The sequence below is a fragment of the Acanthopagrus latus genome, chromosome 7 (genome assembly GCF_904848185.1).
Source record: "Acanthopagrus latus isolate v.2019 chromosome 7, fAcaLat1.1, whole genome shotgun sequence".
Lineage (NCBI taxonomy): Eukaryota > Metazoa > Chordata > Actinopteri > Spariformes > Sparidae > Acanthopagrus > Acanthopagrus latus.
Genome location: NC_051045.1, coordinates 9,224,328 through 9,238,126, shown reverse-complemented (window position 1 = coordinate 9,238,126; position 13,799 = coordinate 9,224,328). Strand labels below are relative to the sequence as shown.

General features: G+C 43.3%; 1 protein-coding gene across 2 annotated transcripts in view; it reads left to right on the top strand.

The window, feature by feature from the left end:
• fgd (faciogenital dysplasia) overlaps positions 1–13,467 on the top strand; it is a 61,206-nt gene extending 47,739 nt beyond the window's left edge. The window contains exons 6-19 of one of the 2 annotated variants that reach the window (XM_037104633.1): positions 327–463; positions 1,775–1,931; positions 2,103–2,241; positions 4,138–4,196; positions 4,701–4,847; positions 4,943–5,035; positions 5,147–5,226; positions 6,091–6,121; positions 6,816–6,920; positions 7,383–7,436; positions 9,228–9,329; positions 9,505–9,633; positions 10,558–10,698; positions 11,746–13,467. In XM_037104633.1, coding sequence (XP_036960528.1) covers positions 327–463; positions 1,775–1,931; positions 2,103–2,241; positions 4,138–4,196; positions 4,701–4,847; positions 4,943–5,035; positions 5,147–5,226; positions 6,091–6,121; positions 6,816–6,920; positions 7,383–7,436; positions 9,228–9,329; positions 9,505–9,633; positions 10,558–10,698; positions 11,746–11,991 — 1,620 coding nt within the window. In that variant the 3' untranslated portion in view covers positions 11,992–13,467. The remainder of the gene's footprint in view (positions 1–326; positions 464–1,774; positions 1,932–2,102; positions 2,242–4,137; positions 4,197–4,700; positions 4,848–4,942; positions 5,036–5,146; positions 5,227–6,090; positions 6,122–6,815; positions 6,921–7,382; positions 7,437–9,227; positions 9,330–9,504; positions 9,634–10,557; positions 10,699–11,745) is intronic. The other variant, XM_037104634.1, reaches the window with a different exon arrangement.
• Positions 13,468–13,799: the final 332 nt, after the last annotated feature.

Sequence of the window (13,799 nt, the reverse complement as noted above, 5' to 3'; positions counted from 1 at the left end):
ATTTGATTAACTGAGGTGTTTATAGACTTAAGAACTCAATGGATGATGTGATTGTTAGTTGTGGTGTCAAGTGTGTACCTGATACAGTTTGAACCAGGTGAGCAGCGAAGCTGTCGTTGTGACTCTTTGTCACACTCGAGAAGCCAAATCCGGAGAAAACAAATGTATCTGTGTGGATAAACAAAAACACAGACATTTTTCCATCTATGTTTACATTCCTCCTCCTCGAGTCAGAGCCGGATGCGGGGATGTGTTTTTGAAAGCAGTTGCACAACTCTTCGCATACAAACAGTATGTTGTGTGTTTTGTCTTTTTAATCTCCGCAGGTATTTTGCACTAAGCTCACAGAGGCTGGAATCCCTCAGGACGTCATAACAGGGATCTTCTCCAACATCTCCTCCATCTACTGCTTTCACGACAAGTTCCTTCTCCCCGAGCTCAAGACACGCATCACTGGAGAATGGTGAGGAATGAGAATGATGTCATACTGCTGATAATTTGGCTCTGTGGTGGTCAGTTCGGCTGTGAAACGCAGATTGCAGGCTGCAAATGGAAGGCGTTATAGTCAGGTTTCCAGTGGTATCAGCTCTCTAGGTGATGTGGTTTGTGTGTGTGTGTGTGTGTGTTTGTGTTTGTGTGTCAGAGATGCAGAATTAAGGAGTTTTCAGTCTTTCTTCCCCTGTCAGCGGGAATTTTACCTTCACCGTGTGTTATTGTGCCAACATCAGCCACCTTTGGTAGATAATGACTCCTCTAGAGGGCTTTGTTTAGGGAAATAACCTGTCACATGACGGTTCCCCTCGCATTATTTTCTGGAACTCATTAAAATGTACTGGCTCGGATGGAGAGAGAGTTTAAAAGCCACACGCGCACACGAGAGACATCCATGCAAGCAAGTCAGAGGAGCGCACCGTAGGAAGAAAATTTCCCTAAGAAGGATTCATTTGTTCCATTCTCCAATAATGTTCATGAGGTTAGACTCATTTTATCCTCCAGTTGTTTCGTACGTCTGATGGATGAAGTCAGCGTTTCCTGTCTTATGTAAGTGTCAAGACGCTCATCCGCACATGTGAAATGTCAGGAGGAAAGATTTAATTGAATCAGCTAAAGCAAACCCTTAGCTACCAGTGGCACCTCGTCAAATCTACTGAGAACTATTCTCCCAGCAGCATCTGTAAGATCCTGACTGCACAAACAAGTTGGCTTATGTTCAGGGACGGGCTGATTCATCTGTCGATAAGGGCTTATAATAATAATATGAACATCAACAAGTTGAGCTTAAAATACAATAAGGAGGGAAAAAAAGCAGAAATACCTGAAAATAATTGCATTTTGGATTAATTTAGTTTAAATGCAAAGTTGTGAAAAGTACCAAAAAGTAAATGAGTAAATGAGTAAAAGTAAATATATCGTATTGTATATTACTTTGGTAAAAGTGAAAGTCAGTAGAGTTAATACATTTGTTTTATTTCTGTGTCATGCCAATATTTGGTCCATCCAACAGAGGATTATAAGACACCATCACCCTATACAACAGATTAACTTTTAACTGAAAGGAACTTTTAAAGAATCCGTAGTGTGTCTTGATAAAGAGCCTTATCACTACACATGTACAACTTTAATCAAGATATTCCCACAGTATGTATATACTACTGTATGAAAACTATGACGTTCTGGAAGAAAGTGGCACAGGCTCAAACATTTTTTCCTTCCTTTAAAGGTTCTGTGCGCTCACCTTTGCGTGAATCTGTTTTGGTTGTTGTGTTCGCTGCAGGGACTCCAACCCTCGTATCGGAGACATCCTCCAGAAACTGGCTCCGTTCATGAAGATGTACGGAGAATATGTGAAGAACTTTGACCGAGCCATGGACCTGGTCAACACCTGGACGCAGCGGTCGTCACAGTTCAAGAGCGTCGTCCAGAACATACAAGTAGGTGTTCTATGTTTGTCTCCTCCCCCTTTTGTTTACGAGTCTATTTTCTCCTGCTCGGTCAACACGTTTAGTGAATTGCAGTGTGGGGGCACCTTCTCTTAACTCAGTACAAAACCTGTCATCGCAGTTAATCAGGTCAAATCTTTGTTTTTGTGTTGTAACCTTCAGAAACAGGATGTGTGTGGGAACCTGACGTTGCAGCACCACATGCTGGAGCCGGTCCAAAGGATTCCTCGCTACGAGCTGTTGCTCAAAGACTACCTGAAGAAGCTGCCTGAAGACGCTCTGGACCGAAAAGATGCAGAGAGTGAGACATCTGAAAGCTATTTTTACTGCAGCACACTCGCTGCTCAGTCAGAGAAATCTTCTTCTTCAGCCTGTTTCACCTCGGCTTCGGCTCGTGTCATTTCATTTCAATAGCAAAACCACTGACGTTGTTTAACAAGCCGATCTTTTTAATCTATATTAAATCAAAATCGAAGGAATAAGAAATTGTTGAGATGGCAGCACCCATATTGAGATAAAGAATGGATGTCTCTGAACTTGGTCGGACTGAATCTCTGTTGCAAATGCTGCCATACAGCCAACAGTGATGCGATAATTAGAGGTGGCGTGTTCACAAAAAGGTCAGAGAAAAGAGCTGAAAGAAGGCGAACGGATGCAGATTCACATTCCAAACGGTGCTGGTGAAGCGAGGACACATCCCCTCGAGTTGAAAAAGCACAAATGAACAGGTGGTTGTCCTGCAATGTACGGCTCTGTGGCTGTACGAGGGCGGGAGGAGAAGGAGCAGAAAGTAACTGAGGTTGATATCTTTTTTTCTCACTTGTTCCACCAAGTGTGAACGGCGACAGTCCAAAACACTCGAGCCGCAAAAACCACTCCAGAGGTCAAAAAGAGCTAAAAAAAAAAAAATCATGTTACCTTATTTATGTGAGCATGGTTTTCTGTAAAGAGGGATAAACAAAATATTGCAGCTTTAACCTATTAATGCTTTAAAGTCTCTCAGTTTTAACCTGGCTCCTCCCAGCAAGACTGTTTGAAACATGTCATGTGGTAAGTAGGAGCTAGACTTGGGCAAACTGTTATGTAGAGTTGGGGGAGACCAGTATTTTTCAGGGCCGTTCACCAATATCAATTATGAGTGATCAAGGAGAATACTAACTGATAGCCAGAGCCAATCCAAATTTGCTGTAAAAATAGAGATATTAGTGTCAAAGTTGAGATTAACCAGTGATGGAATGAAATTAACGACAGGATGCTAGCTAATAAAAGAGCGTTTTGCACACAAGATGAGATTATCCTTTATTATCAGCCACACAAGGATATGGGTCTCAGAGCATCACAAAGACAGAAACTTAAAACAAATGATTATCGGTTTGTAGGTTCAAAACAATGAGAATAGATTAAACAGGAACAAAAGGATTTAAACATAAATAAATGTTGTATTGTTGGAAAAATCACATTTGTTAACACGCAGCATTAAAAATCATGCATATGATAACCAAAAAGTAAATGCATATTTTATGATTTAAAAGGTCTGATGTTGTGTAGAGACTAATAATTTAGTGCCAGTAATGACCTCACCGGGATAACCATTCATTTAATCCACCATGGAGGTGATGGCAGGACATTTGGCAGCTCCGGTGCGTCTTATTACACAGCGGTTAGAATGACGCCAGATGCTTCAGATAAAGTCTTAAGTGCTCTGTGCGCAGATTCATCTGCCGCCTGGCACCGACAGATTACACCCTTCGCATCAGTGCGTCACTCTTTCGACGCGATCTGATGTCCTCCCACATCTCCGTGTCCGTTTACCGGTGTATTAACTTCAGCACACTGTGTTGTTTGGAGTCTGTGTGGAAGGTTTTTGTTTTTTTTCACATCCACTCCAGAGTCGAAAAGCAGTTCATCACAGTTGTTTTGGCCCCAGTTCCCCAGGCTGTGTGTCTCCTCTGTTTATGTAGGCCATGATTAAGATGGCTGACTCAGGTGCTCGCAGGCATTAGTGCAAGGCTCTCTGCTGGCCCAAAGCCAGCCCAAGGCGTACAGTGTGTTTAATGTTAGGACACGTTGGATTTATAAAATATATCATGTGTGGCACCTCTGACTATTTGTTCTTGTTTCATAGCGAGAAACAAACATGTTTATAGGATTTGATGCTAACGTGCTCTCATTTTGTGAATGCGAATCCTTGTTACAGAGGCACTGGAGCTAATCTCTACCGCAGCTAACCACTCCAATGCAGCAATCAGGAAAATGGTAAGACTTTTGCTCAATGGTTAATTTTCTGTATTGTTTTTGTTTTGTCATCAGTCTCTAAATTCTTTCCAACACTCTGTCACTGTCTCGACGAGCTCTATAAAAAAAAAAAAAAAGCAGCTCACATATTACACAATTAAATGGTTGCTGATGCTGTTCTGTCAGTCAGCAACATTGCTGCAAGTGCAGTCTCGAGGAGTGAACGAGTTGAATTAGTACAGACAGGAAGTTGCTGTTTCCTGCCTCGGGTTGCACGGCTTGAGGAAGCCTGACTGACTTTTTAACATTCATCCTCCTCATCTATTTCCTCTGTCTGGCCGTGTTACTTGTTTATGTCACACAGCTTTCGAACAGCTGGAGCAGACAAATGTGTTTCTGAATCACTTAAGAAATATAATACCTATTATCCGCCTGACTGGCAAACCCACGAATGAATGAGAGTCTTGTTTGAGTTCATCTTTTGTGCGTCTGCCTTCTCATCCTCTTGTTGTCTGATGTTTCCAGGAGAAGATGCACAAGTTGCTGGAGGTTTACGAGAGGCTCGGGGGAGAGGAGGACATAGTTAACCCGGCCAATGAGCTCATCAAAGAAGGACATATCAAGAAGATGTCAGCCAAAAACGGAACAGCACAAGACCGATACCTCTACTTGGTGAGAGGACTGTTAGATTAGAAAGATATCTCACTGCTGGAGGATCTTTGTACATGTGCTCATGTGATGTTTCTTTCTGTGTCTCGACCATATAGTTCAACAATATGGTGCTTTACTGCGTGCCTAAACTCAGACTGATGGGACAGAAGTTCAGTGTCAGAGAGAGGATTGACATCGCTGGCATGGAGGTGCAGATCTGCTTCTGATTCTGATGATTTTATTTAGTTTTTCTGCTCAAGCCTTTCGTTTATTTATTCTGGTGCGTCTGAGGTGAACGTGCCCTCTATTCTTGATCTCAGGTGCAGCAGAATGTGAAGCAGAACCTTCCTCACACGTTTGCCATCAACGGCAAGCAGCGTCAACTGGAGCTGCAAGCCAGGTAAAGAGAAAGACTACACACTCTGAAGACAAGAAATGTGTATATAAGATAAAAGATATATGGAACACCCAACATTTCAAAAGTCAGTTTTAAGAAAAAGGCTGAACTGAACATCCCAGTATGTCATTGAAGGATTGTTTTCCCACTGACTTGTTTAATACATGTCACATTTTCTTTCAATGTGTGACATTATTTCATAATGGTCACATTGCCTGACAGGCGTTGTTGCCGGTTGCCTTAATCACATGTATCCTGCTGTCTAGCAGGTTCACCAGCTGCAAGCTAGCTAACCAGCCAACTCCTGCTGGCTAGAGAAAACTGCTGTGTGAAAACACTGCAAAAGTAACTCTGAATTAACAGCCATTTAACTACTCACCAACCAATGTAACCAGTTAGCTGCCTGCTAGCAGGCTCACTGACTGCAAGCCAGCTAACCAGCTAGCTCCTGTTGACCAGAGAAACTGCTGTGTGTTTTTGCACTTCGGAGTTGTCTTCAAAATATATTTAAAATAAAAACATTGCTGAATTAAACCAGTTAATTGTTAGGTAATAACCTGAGTTCACAAACCTGCCACCCTTCAGGTTAGCTGTCTAGCTGTCTAGCTAGGTAGCATGTAAGCTTAACAGTGGCAACCACATGTAGCCAGTTAGCTTCTGAGAGCTGTTATCAACCGGCTGCTGCTCTAAACAGTCAGACAAAGTAACAAATCTGTATTTGACTTATCTTTGCAATGATAAAAAGCTACATTCTTTCATAATTTGGGCTACATACACTTCACTGCAGACTGAATACTGTGACATTGTGATGATCTGTATTTTTTTGTTAAGATAGAAGTATCTCATGAGCTTTTCTTTGCTTTTCAGGACGGCGGAGGAGAAGGAGGACTGGATCCAGGTAAAGATCACAGTCATGCTCACGTACATGTAGTAGCAGCCACACACACGTCACGCACACATTCTCTGGCCGTTCTGTTTTATCAAAGAATGGAATTAGCAAAAGATTTCCTGCCTGCACTCATTCGGTGTGTTTGGGAATTAAATTCTCTAATAAAGCCTCTCATTATTGCTCACTTAGCGCATTACAGCAGAGAAAAGCTGATTAAAAACATTTTGCAGGCTGGACGAGGGTGTGTGTGTGTGTGTGTGTGTGTGTGTGTGTGTGTGTGTGTATGCGTGTATGTATAACAGAGGCGGTTTGGGAGATATATGTGTGTTTTTAGTCTGTATGTGAGCATGAGCAAGGGGCTGGAATGAGGAGAATGAGCCCCTCAGAAAAGACAACTACATGGGCAGGTCTCTGGAGCTATGATGTCATTGGTGTTGTCCATTTGGTGCTTGGTCAGGCCAGACTGATAGTGTATTTGTTCCCCAATCAGGTAAAGTAGCAAAAGAAACAGACTCTTTAGGAAACATAATATAAGATCAAGCACTTAAACATCACGCCGTGATTCTGCAGTTCCTTCTCATGACAGATGCCGACGTGTCTGATCAATAATCAATCTCTTCTCATTGTTTTTCCTTCCCTTTCCTCTGTGACCTCTCCATCACTCCTCCTCCCTCTGTCCCTCTAAATCCCCTCTGACTCTCAGGTGATCCTGGCAACGATCGAACGGCACAAGCAAAACAGCGAAACATTCAACAAAGCTTTCAACAGCTCCTTCTCCCGGGAGGATGACCACGTCCCGGAGTCACCGGTCAGTCTTGCTCAATCAGTCAGTGCATTGATCCGTCAATTAGTGGTGTCATCCTGTGCAATGAATCACGACAGGCTAGTGGGGACACCAAACAAGTCGGTCATAGTCTGGTCCTCGGTCTGCCCGCAACAGCTCTCCATCTATGGATGTAGTAGTATCACGCACACACATAAAGAGGCTCTTTCTTTTCATCCCTGACAGTTGCTCACGTAGCGTCTGTGAGTCTCTCTCCCCCCCACCAGAAGTCTCTCATGACCTAATAGGGAAAGCCCAAGTCAAAGTGTATACAAAACTCTTATGGATCTATTTTGACCCACTTTGGGCTGGCTGGAGCTGGACGCCAGCCAAACCTAACGTGACAGAGGGCCTCGATCACATGGTCCAGACTGACACCTAGTGGTACAGATGTGCGACTGCAGGCAAAAGCTGCTGGTGCTCAAAGTGCTGTTTGTTTCTCCTCAGGGTCCCTGGTGCAACACATCCATAGACTCAGATGGTGAAAGACTGCATGAAAGGGTAAGAAAAACATTACATATGTGGAGAAACAGCACTTGATCTCACCTGATGTGAGTAGGAGTGCTGGTTTACACAGTGTGTTGTTAGATTATAACCACCATGCAAAATGTGTCCAATCCATGTCTGTTCACCATCTTTGTTAACATTCTGAAGACGTCTTTCACAGTGGCAGAATGAAGGACATTTTGTTTATTGACATCCAAACCATAGCATTCAATAAAACTGATTCTAGTGAAGGCAGCTTGCCAAATTGTGACATTCTGTTCCATTGATACATAACAAAGCATCCTAACTTCTTTGGAACCAGTTTTCTTATAAAGCCTTGAAGATGACAGCATGTTTTGGTCAACCAGCCTTGGCTACCCAATGAAGTTTGAAAACCAAAACACTGTATTCAATAAAGTTGATCGTAAATCAGGACAGGATGTGACTCTGGGTATCCTGTTAGCACACCTCGTTGAGTGTCTGGCCCATGAGCTGAGGGTGAGGCTGGAGGTTTTATTCCATTCTGTTAACCTTTTGCTGAAGTGAGTCCAAGAATGAAGTTATAAAAAGCTTAATTTTGAACCACAAGAAGCTGTCCTTGGGACGTCTGTTCCTGAACGTCGAAGACTGCGTTGTAAAAACCTTCATTTTGAACACTGTGAGGGTCTTTGACGTCAACAGCGATGATGTGTTTTTTGGATATGTTTTGCTCAGTGGGTGCCCTTGAGCAGAAATTTGCTGTGGGCTACTATTGACTCCCCTCTCCCTCTGCATCTATTGTGTATGTATTAGGTATGAGTAGTTTGTGTTCCTGAATGAGCACAACATGAATGCAATTTAAACTGAATTAATAATAATTACATATTTATTCAGAGAATTGTCTGAAAAATCACATTAAGGCCTCTGTGAATTAAGTTACATTGTACTTTCAATTGTGCACACAGTCGTAACCAAACCAGATTGTAATTAATCAAATTACAAACATATTGAACCCAAAGTGTTCAGGTCTCCTGAGGGGTCCTGAGCTCTGGGTATTCGCCTGCTTTGCCTAATTTGTAATCTAATTGTGGGACCTTGAGACTCATTATTTTGTGCTTTATTTAATGAACGGAAAATCTGCAAGTTTATTTGTTTATTTTAATCTCCCATGAAATGTGTTTTCACTGGAAGCACTTAACTTACTTCCACAGCTTATTTGCATTTAAAAGTTAAAATAATCCCTTTATTGTAATTACAAGGTTAGTGTCTTCTTGCAGAGGAAAAACAACAACTTTTAGATCCATATAAGAGTAAAGATTCTAAAAAGGCATTGTTGCGGTTTCAAGATTTGCTGTTCAAAAAAACCAAACACAAAAATCATCACCAGCAAGTAAAAGTTTCAGAAAACAGCAGCTAACAATTACCAGTTGTGTCAGCTGATTGCTAATGGCAACCAACTTGTGATGACAGAAATGCAGCAGTGCATTAGCAGATGTAAACCTTCCCTTAACTTGTCCAAAAGCCTTGAACTGAAGTTGTTTACAGGATGTCGCTTTTACTCGTATTTCCGTGATGTATCTATAATAAAAATCTGACAACCCGCACTGCGGTGAACACCACCGTCTGATCTCCATTTTTAGTGTTAGAGAAGGACCGTGTGTCCGTCTTTGTCTGTGTTAATAAAAAGGAGAAATGGAAGACTGGATGAAGCAACACAAGCTGTCAGACATTCCTTTTTGGTTCAGCCATGCTGAAACTGAACAGACCGAAGATCTTGACACATGACTCTGTGTTTTTTTTTCCTTTTTTTCTTAATATATTTTCCAGAAGAGTTCCAGGAAAAAGGAGAAAGAGAAGCAGACGTGTAAAGGCTGCAGCGAGAGCTTCAATTTCACCAAGCGCAAACACCACTGCAAGTCCTGTGGAGCGGTGAGCACAGATGGAACGAGATAGGAAATCTGGGCATTGTTTGATGTGATGTAGAAATGAAGGGATCATGGGGAGAGAAGTCAAGGGAACAAGCGAAAATGTCCGGCAATTAACTGTTAACAACCGAGCAGCCTCTGAACACAGTCTGTCTTTCTCTCTGGGTGTCCTTCTGCAGGCCATCTGTGCGAAGTGTTCGAAGACCTTGGACAACAAAACTAGCCGAGTTTGCCCAGAGTGTTACGAAGCCAGCCTCAGCCTGGAGAATCTAGGCCTTGGTGAACAGAAGAGGAAAGCTGCGCCCGAGGTGAGACAGACAAAAACAAGTACATAGACACACTGAGAAGCAACATGTGCGTACTAGTTTACTTTTCCGCCCTAATTTGTGCCAGTCCAGTGAGATCCAAGTCCTCCCAGCATACCAAGATTCAATGACAACCACAGTTCAGCAGCCAGGCTGCACTGCAGGCGACAGACGGACAGAAAGAAGCACAGTGGCGAACTTATTGAGTCCGGTGCGTCACCTCTGCTGGACACTAAAGTCCCCACTGTGTTGTCTAAACACACATTAAATACATTTGCATTTATGAATCAGCTCAGATACTCATTGAAAGATCAACTTGTCTGTCTCTGATGACTCACATTATAATCGGGTCTCAGCTTAGTAGAACCAGCCCTCTCAGCCGACTCAGCAGTCTGGCTGCTTCAGGTGTCTGTCTGGGATGTTGTGGATGAACTTACAGGTTGTAATGAAAAGAAGGAAACCATGCTATCTGTATATGATTTTATTTAGTTGGGTTTTCTTCTCAAATTACTCAGGCCGTTGTTTTAATGACTACCCAGAGGTGGAAAAAAACGCTCATCTGCCAGGAAACTAGTCACCACATGGGGGAGCTGTAGGCCACACAAGGGGTTAGACAAGGCCAGCAGGAGCCTGAACACCTGTCCATGTGCAAATCTCTCTGTGTCCTACATTGTTGTTACGCAACGGTGAGCAGTGGAAGATCTGCACTGTCAGTTGCTCATCAAATCCCCAAAAATATGATGCAGATGGATTTGAATTAGAAGCTAATTCAAATCGATAACACTAATGATGATAATTGAACCCTTTACAAAAATGTCCACCTGGGAATATCATGATTGATTGGTTATCTCTCTCGGGTTGTTCTGTATATTCGTTAAAATTATGAGGCTCTTCATATATATTTTCTGTGTTGTCGTATCTTTTCAGAGACAGACATCTTTATCGGGGGAGAACAGCCTGCTGTGTGGCCACCTCCAAGTGCAGGAGAAAGGGAAGAACTGGACCAAGATGTGGGTGGCTGTGACCAAGGCTGAGCCACTGGTGCTGTACTTACAGACCAGTGGACAGGTAAGAGTTCAACGCACACTCCTGGGAGATATGTGCGTGTGTTTGCATGTGTCCAGCTGTTAGAAAATACACCACCGTTTTTTTAGTTTCAATTATTATACTCTGATATCTTACGTATTATAATCAGCATAATATACTACCCTCATCACTCAGCACTTGCTGTACATTTATCTTAATGCATGTGGTTGGCCTGTTCAGTTAAGCACTGTACTATAAAATGGACAACAAACAATGCACACGTTGTCCCTACATTGCCACATCAGTCTCTTCTATCCGCTGATCCTCTTGTTGCACCCGTCTGGCCTTTCTGTGCGTCCTGCCCGCTTCCTCCTTTAGAAGCTGGACATCTGCACAGCGTAGCGCCTGTGCACATCAGTGAGGATGTGTGAATCAGATCTCTCCAATCCTGCCTGTGCCAGGCTGTCTGTGCGCTGTCTGTGCTCTGTAGATTTGGGCCAGGAGGATTTGGTTGTCCTGAATCTGACCTCAGGTACAGCCGCTGCCGCCGGTGACACTGCTCTGCCGTGTGACAAGGTTTTAGTTTGCACTGCCCAGATGAAGCAACCCTTTGGATTCCTTGAAATCTTGGCTCTGTACTGTATGATGCAATAAATCTGCAGAGAACATCCCAAGGAGTTGCATCCAAACAGTGGTTAACATGGTTGCTTAGAAAAAAAGACTCCCGCGTTTGGAAAGCTTTTCGCGAGTGGCTGTGATTCTCTGTCGTTCACAGTGGATGGCACAGAAGGGAAGTCAGCCTGTTAATGCCTCCCCTGGTTTCATTTCCAGTACTAATGTTCCAATCCCACTGCAGAAAGCTGCCATTCCAAAGATTAGGATTAGTAGGAGATGGACGAGCATTTCCTGATTATACAGAAAGAAAGGGGGGAGGGGAGATGGTTTACTATACATGTCTGGTGGAGTATATTCCCCTTCAGCTGAAGAGACAGGCTGTCACTAGCTGTGCAGCATCCTTCATCTTCCCTAAAAAGTGAAACCTAATTTAAACTACTACTCCTGACTGATTTATTTTTCATATTTCTGTAGGACTCCAAAGGAGCGCGGGTGATTCCTCTCCCTGGCTTCGAGGTGAGCGCGTCTCCGCCATCAGCAGGCGAGAAGTCGGAGGTCAAACACACGCTGCGGCTCAGTAACGCCCAGCAAACTTTGCTCTTAAGTGCCCAAGATGCAGACCATCAGGCCAAGTGGTTGGACGTCCTCTCCAAAGCTGCCCGCGGAGAAGCGCCCGCGGATGCGTCGACGAGCCTGACTGAACACAGGAAGAGCCAGTAGTGGCCATGCTGGAGCCGCAGGACTCGCTCCCTCCTCCTCCTCCTCCTCCCTCCCTCTCCTGTGTATAGAGCACACATTACTTGAATTCACTTTACCTTGGCACTTTTATTTTCCCTTTGAAAGGACCACTCAATCCTTCCTATGCCACTTCAATCTTATCCTCATGACCACACGGCTTCTCCCTCTCCCGTCTCCATGTCTTCTTTCATCTCTCCGGAACACAACAAAAAAACAAGAAGGACTCTCAAAGCCACCAATGCCACTGTATGTCTGTGGTTAGGATATTTTATTTCTGTCAGTGTTTTCAACAGCCGGAGAGGACTCAAATCTTTTATTTGTAATATAGCTGAAGGTTCCTGTATGATGTGTTTTTTTTTTTGTTTTGTTTTATTTTGTTTTTTAAGAAAAAGATGAAGTTTTCTTGTACATTATGAGACTGTGTTGTGAAGCATTAAATCTTATGTGTCTCCATTCGTTTCGAAAGTATGTATGTGTTTGAGTGTGAGCCCCCTGACCCCCTCCCTTGTTTATTAAGTATTGAATGTTAGCTTAAGAAAAACCCGCGCTGGCCACCTCTCTGTTCTCTTCACTCCTGCTGGGGAACACAGTGGGGGGGCTGCTCAGTTGGGTGTTGTACAGTATGTATACTATAGTGCGATGTAAGGAAACAAAGAAAGAAAAAAGACATTTTAACTTAAAGAAGACACAGAGATGTGTGTACGCTTGTGGCTGGCCACCTGATGCTCCCACTGTCAGCTCCCGTCTTACAGAAACCTCTCCTCATACTCCTCTCTGCTATATTGGAAAACGACTCCCTCCCGTTATTGTCTGTGGACTCTGAGACCTCTAATCTGAGTCTGATCCACCACATCTCCTCTCATTATTGTGACTCGTCCAGATGAGAGCATACAGCCAGAATGGGATCACGTGGCCTCAACTCTGACCCTTTGGTCTCTCAATATCACCACTTGTACACACACAAAATAAATCCTTCTCTCTCTCTCTCTCTCTCTCTCTCTCTCTCTCTCTCTCTCTCTCTCTCTCTCTCGCTCAGCCTAGCAACCGTTTGCCTGCTTTCTCTCCCTTTTGGTGATGTGATGGAAACCAAGTACTGTACTGTAAAACTGTTTATTCTGCCTTTGCCCCCCCGCCCTGTACCCTGCTCCTATCAGCACCAGCCTTTAAGCAAAAAGTAGCAAAAAAAAAGGTAAAAACTCGTCATTGGATCTCTTTGTGCATGTAAAACTCACTCATATTTATGTACCATGCTATGAAAACTTAGCCCCCCTCCAGTCCTGTCCCTCTTTTTATGCCCCCCTCCCTCCAGAATTCATTCTTGTCGTACTGTAAGTGAGCAGAGTCAGCAGTGAGTGTTTTTAAACATGGATTGTGCACAGTGGAAAAAGCAGTCGGAAAAGCATATCATCAATAAACAAAGACGCTGTGATTCATTCAGCGCCACGCTGTCCAAAAAGATCTTCACGTGTCATGAGTCTCTGTCCCTTAATGTGTTTCCTTTTGTCTTTTACACTTTTCAATGCAAACAGCCCACCGGTTTGTATAGTAAGGGAAAAACTGATGTTCATTCACGCCAGCCACTGATCTAGCAATGGTATCACACACAAAACGGTGAATAGAATGGCAGCAGATATTTATTTTAATATGATGATGGGACGTAAGAGGATTAACAGCGATGTAGCTTGCGTGTTTTTGTGTACAGGTCATTTAGGGTTACTACACTGTTCATCCAGTTAGTCACAATAACTGGAAATTGTGTTATGATGGATTTAGTGTCCATAATGGCAGAT